Genomic DNA, 16071 nt, shown 5'->3' with positions numbered 1-16071 from the left:
GCCCTTTCACGGAAGTGGAGCCAGAAACCTCGCCAAGGCCACGGCTGCTGTCTTTCATGCAGCAAGGTGCTGCCACTATTCTGTCTGGGGTAGGAAGGAGGGGTTTCTAAGGAAGCTGTGGAGGTTGGACAGAGTTCTTCTCCCTATTTTGATTGAATCTGACAAATAAAGTACTCTTGCCTGTGATGCTTTCTGGATGTCTTTTGTTTCATGAGACATGTGAGTTTGGGCACCTCGTTTAGGGGCAGAGATAAAGCCAAAGTGGGACCTGAGCTTTACCTTGTTGATCAGAGAGGAACAAGGGACACTGAGGTCAGTTTCCCCTGTGGGATGGTGAGGATATGTCTGATCTCCCAAACAACAGAATTTCTGTTAGAGCCTACTAAAAGCAAAAAGCTGATGTAGTTCAGGCTTTGCGGGAGTTATTGTAAGAGACAGGTTTCCCAGGTGGCTCAGTGGTAAAGAATCCACCTGTCTGTTCAGGAGACTGGGTCAGGAAGATCCCCTGGAGGAGGAAATGGCAACCAGTATTCTTGGCACTCCAGTATTCTTCCTGGGAAAATTCCATAGACAGAGGAGCCTGGTGGGCTACCGACCTCGTGTCACAGATTGGACATGACTGAAGCGACCAAGCCTGCGTGCATGGACAGTAAGAGACAGGTTTCTTAGTATCTTGTTTTGTGGGACCAAGAAAGGAGCCATGTGTCTGAACCATTTGCTGAGCCACGTGGGGCCCTGCTGGGCAGATGTGTGTGTGTGCACGCTATATGCACAGGCACACAGACCCAGGCAGCAGTGCTGGTGCCCGGGGCATTGGGATGAGAGGGTTAACAGGGAAGGACTCAGTTGAGTCCATGATTCTCTCAAGAGACCCAGGTGTCTGGGGTGCCCCCTCCCAGTTCTGGGTCTGGGGCCAGTTGCAGTTCTTGGTTGTCACGTGGTTTCCCGGCTTATCTGGGCCAGGGGAGGAGCAAGGTCCAGAGTTAAAACTCTGCTCCAAGCCCTGGGTTAACCAGAAAGGAGCAGGCGGGTCTGAACCCCTCAGGTCCTCCAGCCATGAGGCTCCTCTGGGGGCTGATCTGGGCATCTTGCTTCTTCGCCTTGTCTCTGCAGAAGCCCAGGTCCTGGAGGCAGGATGCGGAGAGCTTGAACAGGGCCAGGGCTGGCGAGGGGAGAGTGGGCTCAGAGGGTCTTGATTCGGGGGGAAGGCTGGAGGCTGGCTGTTGACTCGCACCTGTTCTTCCCAGGTTGCTCCTGTTTTCTCCTTCTGTGGTTCGCATAGGGGTCCCCCTGTCTGTGGCCGTGAAACTCCAGGATGCTCCTTCAGGACAGGTGGTGAGAGGATCCGTGTTCCTGAGGAACCCATCCCATGTTAATGAGCTCTGCTCCCCGAAGGTGGATTTCAGCCTCAGCTCAGACAGAGACTTCATACTCCTCAACGTCCCGGTAAAGGCCTACTCCCTCCCGGTGCCACCCAGCGCCCCACCTCCTGTTCTCCTCTGTCTTCTTGGAAACATCTTTGTCTTCTCATCCCCCTGCTCCCTTCCTCCCCTCCCAGCCCTGTGTTTCTCTGTGTTTCAGTCTGTCTTTTCCCTTCTGCTCTCTCACCCACTCCTTCTCCCTCTCTTCCAGATCCCCCAGGAACAGGCCAGGGTCTGTCGCCTCCATCTGCTCCGCAGAGCCCCCGAGGTGCAGCTGATGGTGCAGTCCTCATGGCTAAGGGACTCTCTGTCCAAACAGACAGACATGCAGGGTGTCAACCTGTTGTTCTCCTCTCGCCGGGGGCACCTCTTTCTGCAGACGGACCAGCCCGTTTATAACCCTGGCCAGCAGGGTGAGTTGGCGCCAGGACCTCCACCTTTCATGCCTTCCCAGCCACTTGAGTGAGATAACCTGAAGCCCCTCACAGGAAGGCTGCTTTGCAAACATTTGTTCTCCTTCCCTTCACTTTCTGGGAGGGGGTCTGGGGTCCAGGGCCCATCCTCCCATGGCTCCTGCTCACCTCCTCATCCTCCATTTCCAGTTCGCTACCGAGTCTTTGCTCTGGATCAGAAGATGCGCCCGGCCACTGACATCCTCACGGTCACGGTGGAGGTGAGCCCCCGACCTCTGAGCTTCCTAAGGGGCCAGGGCTGCTGAACTGGCCTGTGGCTGTGACCACTTCACTCCCATTGCAGAACTCTCAAGGCTTCCGCGTGCGGAAAAGGGAAGTGTTTGCTCCCTCCTCCATCTTCCAGGACAACTTTTTGATCCCAGACATCTCAGCGTGAGCATCTCTCCCTCAGACTGCTCCCTCCGACACTTCTCTAACTCCCACTTCCCCCAGCTGGCCAACTACAGCACATGGTCCAGTCCTGAGCTCCCTCAGCCCCTGGATCACCCCATAGTCTCTGGGTCACTGGCTGGCTGTGGGCCTCTTGCATGAATGGGTTTGAGTCTCTCCCTTGTCCGTCCTCAGGCCAGGAACATGGAAAATCTCAGCCCGATTCTCAGACAGCCTGGATTCTAATAGCAGCACCCAGTTTGAGGTGAAGAAATATGGTGAGAGCTAGAGATGGGAGGGACAAGTGCTCCTTGTCTGTAAGGAGGAAGGGGTGGAGCAGAGGTGGGGGGTGCAGGGCCAGGGAAGAGAGACGCGGCTGCCACAACCCCAAGGGGAGGATAATATTTTAAAGGTCCTTTCACTAGAGTCTGATCTGCCCTCCCTTTGCCTTGGGTCAGTTCTCCCCAACTTTGAGGTGAAGATCATTCCTGAAAACCCCTACATCCTGACAACACCTGGCTTTCTTAGTGACATCCAAGTGATCATCCAGGCCAGGTAACTCCCCCTCGCACATGGTCCCTCACACTGGGCCTGATCCCAGGATGCCCCATGCAGCGTGAATGTGCTGTGGAACCCCACTTCCCTCCCTTGCCCCAGCCCTCAGCCCCTTGTCCGAATCTCTCCTCGGTGGCAGGTACATCTACGGGAAGCCAGTGCAGGGGGTGGCATACGTGCGCTTTGGGCTCCTGGGTGAGGACGGTGAAAAGACTTTCCTGCGGGGCCTGGAGAGTCAGACCAAGGTAGGAAGGAGGGTTGAGGTGCGTGAGGTGGGTGAGGAGAGTGAGGCGGCGTGAGGAGGTGAGGTGGGAGACTCGAGTCTCATTCTCTGTCCTGTCTTCTTTGCCCCAGCTGGTGGATGGCCAGTGCCAAATTTCCCTGCAAAAGGCTGAGTTTCAGGGTGTGCTGGAGAAGCTTAATATTAGCACTGATGACCTCCCAGGGCTGCACCTGTATGTTGCAGCAGCCGTTATTGAGTCTCCAGGTGAGTAGCTTCCCCTGATTATAACCCTGGACCCTCACCTCTGACCTCCGAGCTGACCCTCTGTTTCTAGCACCAACGCCACCCTGCTTCCCCTCGACTGGGACACAAAGTCAGGAAAGACCCAGAAGACTCTCTCTACAACTGCATTTCTGAGCTGTTTCTGGGAAAGGTGACCTTCCTACTGTCTCAATATATTTTATTCCACTCATCCATCCACGCATCCCTCATCTATATCTCTGTCCAAAACACATCCTTCCATCCATCCATCAATCCGTCCATCTATGTATCCATCATCCATAAGTCTATCAGCAGAGCTGTGTTATACACCATCTGTGTGCTGTTTCCTGTGTTGTCCTCAGGAAACATAGAGATGAGTAGGAGGCAGCTTGACCCTGAAAAGTTCAGCCTTGGTGGAGGGAAACACTAGAGTGCCCCTTCCCTGCCCCCAGCCCTCCTTTTCCTCTCTTCCCAGGTTTCTGTGTCCACCTCTCTCCACTCTGTATCTTGCAGGAGGAGAGATGGAGGAGGCAGAGCTCACGTCCTGGCGTTTCGTGTTATCTCCCTTCTCCCTGGATCTAAGCAAAACCAAGCAGCAGCTTATACCTGGGGTCCCCTTCCTGCTGCAGGTTTCTTCTGGAAGGGGGAGGATGAGCAGTGGGCGCCGGAGGTGGTGGGCAGGAGGGGGCCGCGTCTCACTGACTGCACTCTTCCCTCTGCCCCTCCCTCATCTCCCTAGGCCCTGGTCCGTGACATGTCAGGCTCCCCAGCCTCTGGCATTCCCGTCAAAGTGTCTGCCAAGTTGTTTTCTGGATCGACTTCTAAAAACCGGGACTTTGAACAGAACACAGATGGGAGCGGCCAAGTCATTGTCTCCATTGGTGTTCCTCGGACCATCTCAGAAATGCAGCTCTCAGTAGGACCCCACCCTCATGGGAGTGAGGGGGCTAGGAGAGAAGGTTCCCAGGCTGGTAGGTAGAGGGGGGGAAGCTGGGTGCCTGTGCCCTTTCCATTGACCCTGCGACCTCTGCCCTCTCTCCAGGTGTCTGCAGGCTCCCCCTACCCTGCGGTAGGCAGTCTCACTGTGAAAGCGCCCCTGTCCAGAAGCTCTGGGTTTTTGTCCATTGAGTGGCAGAATCCGCGACCTCTTAAAGTCGGAGAGACCCTTAACCTAAACCTGCGAGCCGTGGGCATCAGTGGGAGCTTCTCCTACTTCTACTACATGGTGCGCATGAGGGGCCACAGGGGGGACAGGGTGGGAGGGTCTCAAGAGGAAGGAGCCCTCAGGGTGGGTGGCAGCCTCAGGGCATGGGATGGGCAGTGAGGAGCACCCTGCTGTCCTCCAGATCGTGTCCCGGGGCCAGATCGTGTCTGTACATCGAGAGCCCAGGAGCCACCTGACCTCCATCTCCGTGTTTGTGGACCATCACCTGGTGCCCTCCTTCCACCTCGTGGCCTTCTACTATAACGGGGGCGTCCCGGTGGCCAACTCCCTGCGAGTGGACGTCCAGGCTGGAGGCTGTGAGGGGAAGGTAACTGGCATCGGAAGAGATGGGGTGTGTGCGTGTGCTGGGAGGATTAAGAGAGAAGACTGCATGACTGCAAATGGGGTGATTTAGTTTGGGGTGCACTGAGGATGCACAAGACTGAACGAGTTCTCCCCACCCCGACTGCCCCCCACCTGCCACCTCTGCCAGCTGGAGCTGAACGTGGACAGTTCCAAGGCGTATCGTCCTGGGGACACTGTGAAACTCAACCTGAAAACAGAGTCTCGAGCCCTGGTGGCCCTGGGAGCTGTGGACACGGCTCTGTATGCTGTGGGTGGCAAGTCCCACAAACCCCTCGACATGGTCAAGGTTGGTCAGGTCCTCTCTCTGATCCTCCCTTCCCTCCCAGGTTCATCTTCCTGCTGCCCGACCCCAGGCAGGCACTAGAACTCACTCAGCTGGACTGCTGCCACTCCTCCCTTGAGCCTTGGCCCTGGTGGCCTCTGTTTCCGCTCTCTGTGTCTCTCTCGTACTTGTGTGGACCCTGCCCTCTCACCTACAGCTGAGTATGCGATCGTGGCCACAGCCACTCTTGTCTCTGCAGCATCTCTGCCTTTTCTGGCCAGGTCTTCGAAGCTATGAACAGCTATGACCTTGGCTGTGGTCCCGGCGGTGGAGACACTGCCCCTCAAGTGTTCAAAGCAGCTGGTCTGGCCTTTTCTGATGGAGACCATCGGACTGAAATCAGAAAGAGTGAGGACAGAGGAGGAAGGGGAGTGGGTGGTGGGAGGATAAGGAGGAAGGAGGGGCCTGAAGGGGAAAGACAGGAAGAGGAGGGGTGGGAAGGGCTGGGCTGGGAGGGGAGACTCAGAGGGGAGGGGGAGGCCCTGCACCCTCCTGCTGACTGCAGTCCTGCTCTCTACCAGGTCTGAGCTGTCCCAAGGAGTCAAAGTCTAGGAAAAAGAGAAATGTGAACTTCCAAAAGGCGATTCATGAGAAACGTGAGTTGAGGGTGCCCATGTAATTCTCTAGGGCTTCCCTGGTGGCTCAGATGGTAAAGAATCTGCCTGCAATGCACGAGACCCAGGTTTGATCCCTGGGTTGGAAAGATCCCCTGAAGAAGGGAATGGCTACCGGCTCCAGTATTCTTGCCTGGAGAATTCCATGGACAGAGGAGCCTGGTGGGCTACAGTCTATGGGTCTCAGAGTTGGACACACCTGAGCGACTAAGGCATATGCAGTTCTCCACTTGGGCCCGAGGCTTGGGATGCAGGTCTGCCTGTTGGGTCCTCTGCTCCCGATTGAGCCCGTTCGTGGTGTCCGGGCTAGTAATCCAGACACCACAGTTCTGGAGTGAAAGGGGGCGGGGGGTGGTGCTCTGCTTTGACCACCCTCAAGTTCCTGGTCTCTCATGGTGAGTCCTGGTACATCTAGAGGTCGGGCCGGGGATGAGGCGTGCCTCACGCTCACCCTCACCTGGTCCTGCAGTGGGCCAGTACACTTCCCCCGTCGCCAAGCGCTGCTGCCAGGACGGGCTGACGCGGCTGCCCATGGCGCGCACCTGTGAGCAGCGGGTGGCCCGGGTGCAGCAGCCGGCCTGCCGCGAGCCCTTCCTGTCCTGCTGCCAGTTTGCCGAGAGCCTGCGCAAGAAGGCCCGGACCAGGGGCCAGGTGGGCCTGGCCCGAGGTGAGGGGCTGGGTGTGGCCGGGGCACTGGCCGGGGCCCCTGGAGGGTCAGGACGGCCCCCTCCTCACTGCCCTCCACCGTGTGCCCCCGCAGCCATGGAGCTCCTGCAGGAGGAGGACCTGATCGAAGAGGATGACATCCCCGTGCGCAGCTTCTTCCCCGAGAACTGGCTTTGGAAAGTGGAAGAAGTGGACCGCTTCTCCCAGTGAGGGCGCGCGTGGGGCCTGGCCTTGTCTCTGGGCTGTGTCGGGGTCCTGCCCAGCGTGGGACCCAGCTTCTCACCTTTCCCACTGCAGATTGCGACTGCTGCTCCCGGACTCTCTGACCACGTGGGAGATCCACGGCGTGAGCCTGTCCAAAACCACAGGTGCCGTCACCCTGCCTGGGCCCTGGGCCTCCCTTTTCCAGGCTCCCTGGTCGAGGCTCCCTGCTTGGTCCTTAGCTCTTGGTACAGGAAGGAGGGGCAGAGACCTGGAGATGTCTGCATGCCGAGCATGGGGCCTGAAGCCAGAGAGCAATGGCAGGCAGGGGATGGGTGGGAAGTGGGGGGACCAGGGGCGGGCGTTGCCCCTCACTGCTGGGGTCCCCTGGGTGTGATCCCCCCAGGCTTCTCATATGTGCCCTTGATCCATCAGGCTTGTGTGTGGCCACCCCGGCCCGACTCCGAGTGTTCCGTGAATTCCACATGCACCTCCGCCTGCCGGTCTCTGTCCGCCGCTTTGAGCAGCTCGAGCTGCGGCCTGTCCTCTACAACTACCTGGATAGCGATCTGACTGTGAGGCCCCTTGGCGGCTGTGCGCACGGTGGTGGCGGGGGACGGGCAGGTGAGGGTGGGGAGCCTAACTGGGCTGGGACTCTGGCCCTCCCCGTCTTCCTGCCCCCAGGTGAGCGTCCACGTGTCCCCAGTGGAGGGGCTGTGCCTGGCCGGGGGTGGAGGGCTCGCCCAGCAGGTGCAGGTGCCCGCGGGCTCTGCCCGGCCCGTTGGCTTCTCTGTGGTGCCCATCGCAGCTGCTGCCGTGTCCCTGAAGGTGGTGGCTCGAGGATCCTTTGATTTCCCTGTGGGGGACGCAATATCTAAGATTCTACAAGTCGAGGTGAATGGAACACCCCTGAATCTAGGTCCCCAGCTCCCAGATTCATCCCCTGCTCTGGCCCTCTCCCTGCAACAGGGCTGAGGCCACCCCCAAACCCAATGCTTTGGTCCATTGCACTTTCCACAATCCTGGCCCCACTGTGTCCCTGAAGTTCCAACTGCAAGTCCTGAGGAGTGTGCGCTGGGAGGGGCAGGCTGTAGCCTGTGTGACCTCTCACAGCTCCGTTTCCCCTCCACAGAGAGAAGGGGCCCTTCACAGGGAGGAGATGGTCTATGAACTCAACCCCCTGGGTGAGTGACCTCCACTCACAGACAGCAGTGTCCTGGGGTGGGAGGGGACAGAGGGCGTGGGCAGCAGGACAGACCGCTGACTCCCCTCATCTTCCCAGATCCCCGAGGCCGGACCTTGGAAATTCCTGGCAACTCTGATCCCAATATTATCCCTGAAGGAGATTTCAAGAGTTTCGTCAGAGTCACAGGTGGGCGTGTCCTCCAGTCCTTTCCCAGGGGCCTCTCTTGGATTCATGGGAAACCTGGGAATTTCTGTTTGATCCTGAGACTCCATGACCCTCCCACCCTGGCCCCCTGACCTGCTCTCTGACCCTCCATCCTGTCCCTCCCCATAGCCTCGGATCCACTGGAAGCACTGGGCTCTGAGGGGGCCTTGTCACCAGGAGGCCTGGCCTCCCTCCTGAGGCTTCCCCAAGGCTGCGGGGAACAAACCATGACCCTGTTGGCTCCAACACTGGCTGCTTCCCGCTATCTGGACATGACGGAGCAGTGGAGCATGCTGCCCCCTGAGACCAAGGACCGCGCCGTGGATCTCATCCAGAAAGGTTCTGAGTGTAGCGACAAGCAGGACTGGGGGCCAGAAGAGGGCAATTAATGGAAGCTGGGCAGCCCGGGTGGTCAGAGCAGGGAAGAGAGATGCGGTCCCCAGTGGAAATATTGAGCGTGGCCTGGCCACAGCAGTGGGGGAGTTGGTGTGACCTCAGCTGCCTCTCCCCTCCAAGGCTACACGCGGATCCAGGAGTTTCGAAAAAGAGATGGTTCCTACGGGGCTTGGTTACATCGGGACAGTAGCACCTGGTGAGTTTGGGGGAGTGTCCTTGGTGTATGGGAGGGGCCACAGCTGGTGGGGGCAGAGCCAGCTATTATGGGAGAGCAAATAGGAACCCCAGTAGTGGTCCAATGTCCCCTGTAGCATCTAGTGGATATCCCAAGCCATGCCTTCCTCCCTTCTAGGCTCACGGCCTTTGTGCTGAAGATACTGAGTTTGGCCCAGGATCAGGTAGGCGGCTCACCTGAAAAGCTGCAGGAGACAGCCATGTGGCTGCTGTCCCAGCAACAGGATGATGGCTCGTTCCATGATCCCTTTCCAGTAATGGATAGGAGCATGCAGGTATGGGGCTGGGAGACTGGGCCAAGGGCACAGGAGGGAAGAGTCACCCTGCCCCTCCCCACTCCCGGTTGATCCCCCTATTCTTCCTACTACAACCAGGGAGGCTTAGTAGGAAGTGATGAGACTGTGGCGCTCACCGCCTTCGTGGTCATCGCCCTTCACCACGGGCTGGCGGTCTTCCCAGAGAAAAATTCTGAGCAGTTGAGGAGAGTGGTAAGGCAGCAATGTGTCTGCTCTTTGCTGATGCCCTTTCCCGTCAGGAGCCCAGTCCACAGACCTCTCCCCCACACACACTTTCTTCCAGGAAAATTCCATCTCAAGAGCAAACACCTTCTTGGGGGCGAAAGCAACCTCTGGGCTCCTGGGCTCCCACGCCTCCGCCATCACGGCCTACGCCCTGTCGCTGACCGAGGCCCCCGAGGACCTGCGGAGAGCTGCCCACAACAACCTCATGGCCATGGCCAAGGACATCGGTGGTGAGGGGGTCCTGGCAGTGGTCCTGAGGCTTGGGAGAGCTTGAGATCCCTGAGCATGTCCAAAGGGAGAAACGGAATGAATGGAGGCCCTCGCAGGGAATCAGAGCATAAGCGGGGGTGATTGGGAAATCAGGAGAGACTAAAGGGGGGGGCGTCAAAGGGCCAGACATCTAAGATCCTCCCCTGTTCACCTGTGGGTCTCCTTTCACTCCAGATAAGCTGTACTGGGGCTCAGTCACCACTTCTCCAAGCAACGTCCTGTCACCCACTCTGGCTCCACACAGCCCAGCAGACCCCATTCCCCAGGCTCCGGCCCTCTGGATTGAAACCACGGCCTACGGCCTGCTACACCTGCTGCTATGGGAGGGCAAGGCTGAGTTGGCCGACCAGGCTGCATCCTGGCTTACCCGCCAGGGCAGCTTCCAAGGGGGATTCCGCAGCACCCAGGTAGGGGCTGTCCTGGGATTCTAGGGTGGCTGGTCCTGAGCCCGAGTACCTGAGACACGGCCCATTTGCCCCAGGACACTGTTGTGGCTCTGGACGCCCTGTCTGCGTACTGGATTGCGTCCCACACCGCCGAGGAGAAGGGGCTCAACGTGACCCTGAGCTCCTTGGGCCGCAGTGGGCTCAAGTCCCACGTGTTGCAGCTGACCAACCACCAAGTCCACAGGCTGGAGGAGGAGCTGCAGGTGAACCGTGCCCTCACCTGGGTGACCGGGACACCTGGGCCTCCCTCGGCCAGGCCAGAAGCCATCCCCTCTTCCTCACCCCTGCTGAATCCCTATGGCCCCTCTTTCTGATAACTGTGGGAAGACTTACTGGCTCTGTGAGCTGTAGCAAGTCACCCAACCTCTGAGATTCATTGATCTGATGTAAAAATGATCCATGCAGAATCTACAGAAGGTTTAGGAGATGGTGGAGAGAGAATGCAGGTGAAGGTAGAAAGTGTTGAAAAGAGAGGTGGGGAGAGGAGGTGGAGTTATTTTGGTGGAGGAGGTAAGTTGAAGCAACAGTGTGCCCTTCTGACATCTCTTTCCCTTTTGTGCTTGTGAAAGTTTTCCCTGGGAAGCAAGATTAACGTGGAGGTGAGAGGAAACAGCAAAGGAACCTTGAAGGTGAGAGCTGGTGGCACTGGGCAGGCAGGCCCATCAGGGTGAAGCCGGGGTGTTGAGTGGGAGACCTGCAGGCAGAGCTCATGGTCTCGGAAGGAGGAAGAGGCCCCTGGGTTGCCGTTCCCTGTGCTCTGTCCTGGGCAGGTGCCCCTCACTCTGCTCTCCACTCTTTCTGGGCACCTGTGGTCCCCTTCAGCCCTCAGTGCTGATGCTCAAACACTTGGCCCCTCAAGCCAAGTGTCTCCCCTGAGCTCTGAGCATCTCTGACGTGGTTGAGCCCCAAACCTTCTCTTCCTCCTGTGTCTCTTGTCTGGCTGACAGAGTCCATCCCTGCAGAAGCACAGCTGCCACTCCTGGGGCCATCTTAGCGGCCCCCACCATACTAAGCCTTGCCTTATGACCCGGGAGACTTCTCTGTCTTCATCCCAGCTCTGTCCACCTCCCCAGTAACTCCTCCTCTGCTTTCTCTCCAGCCACGCCCAAATCCAGTGTAACTCCTCCTCTGCTTTCTCCCCAGCCCCGCCCACCTCCCCAGTAACTCCTCCTCTGCGTTCTCTTCAGCCCAGCCCACCTCCCCAGTAACTCCTCATGTGCTTTCCCCCTGACTCCCACTGACCTCCCCAGTAACTCCTTCTCTGCTTACTCCCCAGCCCCGCCCACCTCCCCAGTACCTCCGCCTGTGTTTTCGCCTCAGCCCCGCCCACCTCCCCAGTGGGACAGATCCTCCCATGTACACACATCTCTTAGCTTTGAATGACCTCCAGGATCTTCTTGTCCCACCTGACAAACTCATTTTCCTCTTTCAAGCCTAGGCCAGGCGCATTTCCTGAACTTTCCATTAAAGCCTCTCCGGTGCTTCTGTACAATGCTTGCCCCCGTGCCAGGACCCTGCACCCCCTACTCACCCAACACCTGAGTCCATTTGTATTTCTGGACAGGTCCAGGGGCAGGATGGGAAAGGGCAGAAGGCCTCAAAGCTCTTAGCCCAGGAGCTAAGGGATCCAGAGCCCTTCCATGTGGCTCTGCAGAGAGGTCTGTGGCCCTAAGTGTCCGCATGTCCTCTTCCCACCCCCTGATGAACCAGGTCCTTCGCAGCTACAACGTCATGGACATGACGAACACGACCTGCCAGGATCTTCAGATTGAAGTGACGGTCATGGGCCACGTCGAGTACACGAGTGAGTGTTGGGGTCACAGGCTGTGGGTCTCTGAGGGGGTGGTGCCAGGGCTGAGCCACAGTGCTGTCCCCTCGCAGTGGAGGCGGAGGAGGACTACGAGGACTACGAGTATGAGGACTTGCTAGCCGGGGATGACCCCGAGGCCCACTCCCGGCCCGTGACACCCCTGCAGCTATTTGACGGTCGGAGGAACCGCCGGAGGAGGGAGGCCCCCAAGGCAGCTGAGGAGCGAGAATCCAGGGTGCAGTACACTGTGTGCATCTGGTGAGCCCTGGGGTGGCCCTGGGCGTGTGGGTGCTGCCGGGCTGGGAGAGGGAGGCAGGGCCGAGGTTGGGGCTGGGTGTCTGCAGCCTGGCACCAGGTGGGGGGCGACCCAGACAACAGGCACATGTCTCCACAGGCGGACTGGCAAGGTGGGGCTGTCAGGCATGGCCATTGCGGACATCACCCTCTTGAGTGGATTCCACGCCCTGCGGGCTGACCTGGAGAAGGTGTGACCAGCCACCCAGAGGGGCCGCCTGTGCCCCAGGAGCCCTGCCCCATCCCCGCAGCAGCCCCAGCTGCTGAGCCCTGTCACGTGCAGGCGGCCGGGGGCTTTCTCCTTGTGACTCCCGGCTCCCGTTCCCCACAGCTGACCTCCCTCTCCGACCGTTACGTGAGCCACTTTGAGACCGAGGGTCCCCACGTCCTGCTGTACTTCGACTCGGTGAGCAAGGAGGGTGACAGAGGGGCGCACAGCTGGCACTGGGTTTCCTGAGCTCGTGTTAGGAGGATTCCCAGGAGGCAGGTGTATCAGCAGCTACTGCTCTGGGAGAGACCTTGTGGAGTGAGCAGGAAGGCAGGACAGGAGGGGGTCAGAGCCTTGGCCAGGGAGGTTCCCCACTGCCTGCAGGGAGGCGGGGCTGAGCCCCTTCGGTGGCTTTGGGCCCAGTGCCAGTCAGCCGGGGAGGGCTTGAGAGAGCGCCTTTCTTAAATTTGAATTTATTCGTCGTGAGGGACGGCTTTTTTGTTGTTGAACTTCCCGTTTTGATATTCAAGTGTGTTTTGTTTTTGTTTTTAGAATGATGGTGGACCCAGAAGAGTTGTTGTTTTTCTTTCCCATGGCCAAATTTGACTAACACACAGTTATCAACTCTCTGATGGCCCTCCAAAATTTTTTTGAATATTTATTGTAACCTTTGGAGAGAAATGTGAAAAAGGCGTGTTAATACTGTGATACCATTCGCCATGTGTCTGTGGGTCGGGGAGGCCCTCCCTGCCCACTGTGTGCAGAGGGGACGGACCCTGTTGGCTAGAGAAGCCAGGCAGAGGAGTCTGGTTGAAGAAAATGAGGAAGATGTCAAGTCAGGGAGCTCACCGTGCAGCTTAGGAAGGAAACTCGTGTGCGATACCAGGCTGGACTGGAGCAGCGTGGCCATGAGGAGAGGGATCAGGGCCTACACGAGTGGCGGGTCAGAGAGGACGGCAGAGGGCTAGCACTTGGTGGTACCTAGGAGACAAGTGAGGCCTTAGGTGTATCAGTGAAGCTATGGAGGGGGTGAGTGGGTTTGGAGGGCAGGCAGTGGGAATTGGGAGAGTTTAATACATCTTGTAAAAATCCCAATACAAGAATCAGGCTGAACATTTGGTTCAGGAGCCACGCGCCTGCAGTTTGGGGAGCGGTGAGACTGCCCCAGGAGAGCACAGAGAAGGGGAAGGGCCTGCGCTGGGGCCTGTGCCTCTGTGAGGGACCAGCAGGAAGGTCAGAAATGAGCAGGTCAGAATCAGGGCTGGTCTGGAAGCTAGCCCTGAGGGTAGGGAGAGGTTTGTGAAGATGTGTCCATGAAGTGAGCCTCTGTGAAGCCGCTCAGGGCCCCGGAGATGGGTGAGGTCACCATGTGGGCAGTGAAGTCAGCAGAGACCTTGGGGAGCAGTTTTTAGAAATCCCGAGGCTGGAAGGTAATAAATGGTGAAGGACATGGAAGATAAGATCGACCAGAACCAAACAGGCAAGCAAATCCATCATAGCGGTCTGCAGGGCCCAGAGGTGGGTCCCTGACTTCCCTCCACCCATCGCCCCCCATGGCAGGTCCCCACCTCCCGGGAGTGTGTGGGCTTTGGAGCTGTGCAGGAGGTGCCCGTGGGGCTGGTACAGCCGGCCAGTGCCATCCTGTATGACTACTACAACCCTGGTGAGACGTCGGGGACTCTCGGGAGGGTGGGGATAGGTGGCAGTGAGGGTGGTAAGGGAGTCCTGTGGGTCCATGGGACTGGGGAGGCAAGGAGAGGCGAGTGCCCTAATGAACGTCCCTCTCTGCTTTTCTCTAGAGCACAAGTGTTCTGTGTTTTATGGGGCACCACGTAAGAGCAAACTCTTGTCCACGTTGTGCTCTGCGGATGTCTGCCAGTGTGCTGAGGGTGAGACACTGGGCCGGGGATCAGGGGTGGGAAGGCGGCGTGGCTGGGGCCTACACGGTCTCACCTGGGCCCCTGACTTCAGGGAAGTGCCCTCGACAGCGCCGGGCCCTGGAGCGTGGGCAGCAGGACGTGGAGGGTTACCGGATGAAATTCGCCTGCTACTCTCCCCGAGTGGACTACGGTCAGTCTTCCCGCCCGGGCCCTGGCCCTGGCCCTGGCCCTGACCCCCCCTCAAGGTCTCTTAGATTTGGCCTGCTCCTCTCAGGCCCATGGGCAGCCTTGTCACTCTGCACTGACGTCCCATCCTCTTAGCCTCGGGATAACTAACCTTCCCTCCCTTCTCCTAACCCCCCACAGGCTTCCAGGTTAAGGTTCTCCGAGAAGACAGCAGGGCTGCTTTCCGCCTCTTTGAGACCCGTATCACCCAAGTCCTGCATTTCAGTAAGAGGGGGACGATAAGTGGGCAGGGCCGGGGGGCATACTGGGGAGCTGAGGTCTGGCTTTGGGGCCTTGGTGCCTGGAGGAGTGAAACTGCAGCCAGTCCGAGCTCAAAGCCCCTCAGCCTCTTCGAAGCCCTGGGCTTGTCCACAGACAGGAATGCAGTCCCACCTGCCCGCTGGGAGTGGTGAGGGTCAAATGGAGGCTCGGCGCAAAGCCCCCCGGCCCCCTGCTGTCCCACCCCTCCTCTTCCCCTCGAATGACTCTGTGGACCTTCACCCCTCAGCCAAGGATGCCAGGGCCACCGCTGATCAGACCAGAAACTTCCTGGTCCGAGCCTCTTGCCGCCTTCAGTTGGAACCTGGGAAAGAATATCTGATCATGGGTCTGGATGGGGCCACTTACGACCTCAAGGGAGAGTGAGTTCTCGGGACCCCTCAGTCTTCTGCTCTGCCCACGCCTCTCAAGGGAAACGGTCCCCTGTGCCCTCAGAAGCCAGGTGCCTCAGGGTGTGCCTCTGACCCTCCACTGACCCCTGCTCACTGCCCCTTTGCCTGCAGCCCCCAGTACTTGCTGGACTCGAACAGCTGGATTGAGGAGATGCCCTCTGAGCGCATGTGCCAGAGCACCCGCCATCGGACACCCTGTGCCCAGCTCAACAGCTTCCTCCAGGAGTATGGCACACAGGGCTGCCAGGTGTGAGGGAGCTCTCCCAGCTTCCCCAGGACGAGCCAGAGCTGCGAAAGATGGTGCCTGGACTCCTGCTGTGCCGGGTACCCTGAACAGAGCCCTAGGCAAAACCAGGGACTCAATAAAAGCCTTTGGCAGCAAAGTGTCTGTGTGTATCTCCAGGACTGAGACCAACGTCCCTACCACCTGCTCCAGGTTCTCAGGGGCCCAGGCCAGGGTTGGCATCATCTAAGGCTCTCAGAGCCTGGGTGACCCTTGCAGTGTCCAGCTCTGCCTGAATCCCCTCCTCCCCAAGACAACCCCTTGGGAGCTTGGTGCCACATAGTGACCATGGTGGGCAGCTGACCCTGCGCTCTGAGGATCCCATGTCCGCACTAAAACCTCCCTTTTACTCTGCCCGCAGGGCACTCCTGTGCCTGGCAGCCTGTCACCGGGGCCTCAGGCTGGGGGCTGCACACCAGGCACCTCAGCCTTCTGCTTCGTGAGCAGCTCCCCAGCCACGTGTCCCCCACTGTGGTCATGCATGCGGCACTTCTGGGATCTTGCTTCTAACTGAGACCTGCTCTTGTGAAAGCCCATTTGACACTGGATCCCTTTATCAGTAGTATTACGTAACTTTCCCAGAAATGTGCAATCATCAGGTCCGATGATGTCTTCATCCAGATACTGATTTCAAACAGACCAAAAGGCCGACTTTGGTGTTTCTTAATACTCTGAGGGAACCGCTGTTCTCCGGGGTCAACCCTCCCCACATGCCTGCCTAGCTCTCCCCCATTATGGCAGCACCTCTTGGGTCTTCAGGGCTAACCT

The 16071-nt window shown here is 58.5% G+C and overlaps 1 protein-coding gene across 1 annotated transcript; it reads left to right on the top strand.

Moving 5' to 3' along the window:
• The first annotated feature begins 1004 nt into the window (after window positions 1-1004).
• On the top strand, window positions 1005-15406 carry LOC113881522 (complement C4-like). The gene is made up of 41 exons (XM_027524533.1): window positions 1005-1121; window positions 1248-1446; window positions 1633-1834; window positions 2024-2094; window positions 2178-2266; window positions 2459-2541; window positions 2722-2818; window positions 2958-3063; window positions 3173-3305; window positions 3816-3931; window positions 4042-4218; window positions 4345-4527; window positions 4649-4834; window positions 5000-5158; window positions 5416-5542; window positions 5716-5790; window positions 6278-6475; window positions 6569-6680; window positions 6772-6842; window positions 7111-7250; window positions 7360-7569; window positions 7808-7859; window positions 7958-8047; window positions 8195-8404; window positions 8582-8657; window positions 8814-8970; window positions 9070-9183; window positions 9275-9446; window positions 9661-9893; window positions 9968-10135; window positions 10502-10561; window positions 11643-11736; window positions 11814-12000; window positions 12137-12227; window positions 12368-12442; window positions 13805-13907; window positions 14044-14133; window positions 14216-14314; window positions 14491-14574; window positions 14858-14990; window positions 15132-15406. The coding sequence occupies exons 1-41, from the start codon at window positions 1057-1059 to the stop codon at window positions 15271-15273; spliced, it is 5229 nt and encodes a 1742-aa protein (XP_027380334.1). The 5' UTR covers window positions 1005-1056; the 3' UTR covers window positions 15274-15406.
• The last annotated feature ends 665 nt before the right edge of the window (window positions 15407-16071 follow it).

The sequence above is a fragment of the Bos indicus x Bos taurus genome, chromosome 23, assembly GCF_003369695.1.
Source record: "Bos indicus x Bos taurus breed Angus x Brahman F1 hybrid chromosome 23, Bos_hybrid_MaternalHap_v2.0, whole genome shotgun sequence".
In the NCBI taxonomy this organism is placed as follows: Eukaryota; Metazoa; Chordata; class Mammalia; order Artiodactyla; family Bovidae; genus Bos; species Bos indicus x Bos taurus.
The sequence above is the reverse complement of the archived record's forward strand: the minus strand, read 5'-3'. Positions and strand labels throughout refer to the sequence as shown.

What these genes read in the sequence shown, in the direction of transcription:
- LOC113881522 (XM_027524533.1), top strand. Translation starts at nt 1,057, where the DNA reads ATGAGGCTCCTCTGGGGGCTGATCTGGGCATCTTGCTTCTTCGCCTTG. An exon ending in CTATGAACTCAACCCCCTGG is followed by an intron (nt 7,860 to 7,957) that starts GTGAGTGACCTC and finishes TCATCTTCCCAG; the next exon opens with ATCCCCGAGGCCGGACCTTG. An exon ending in TGTCTGCCAGTGTGCTGAGG is followed by an intron (nt 14,134 to 14,215) that starts GTGAGACACTGG and finishes CCCTGACTTCAG; the next exon opens with GGAAGTGCCCTCGACAGCGC.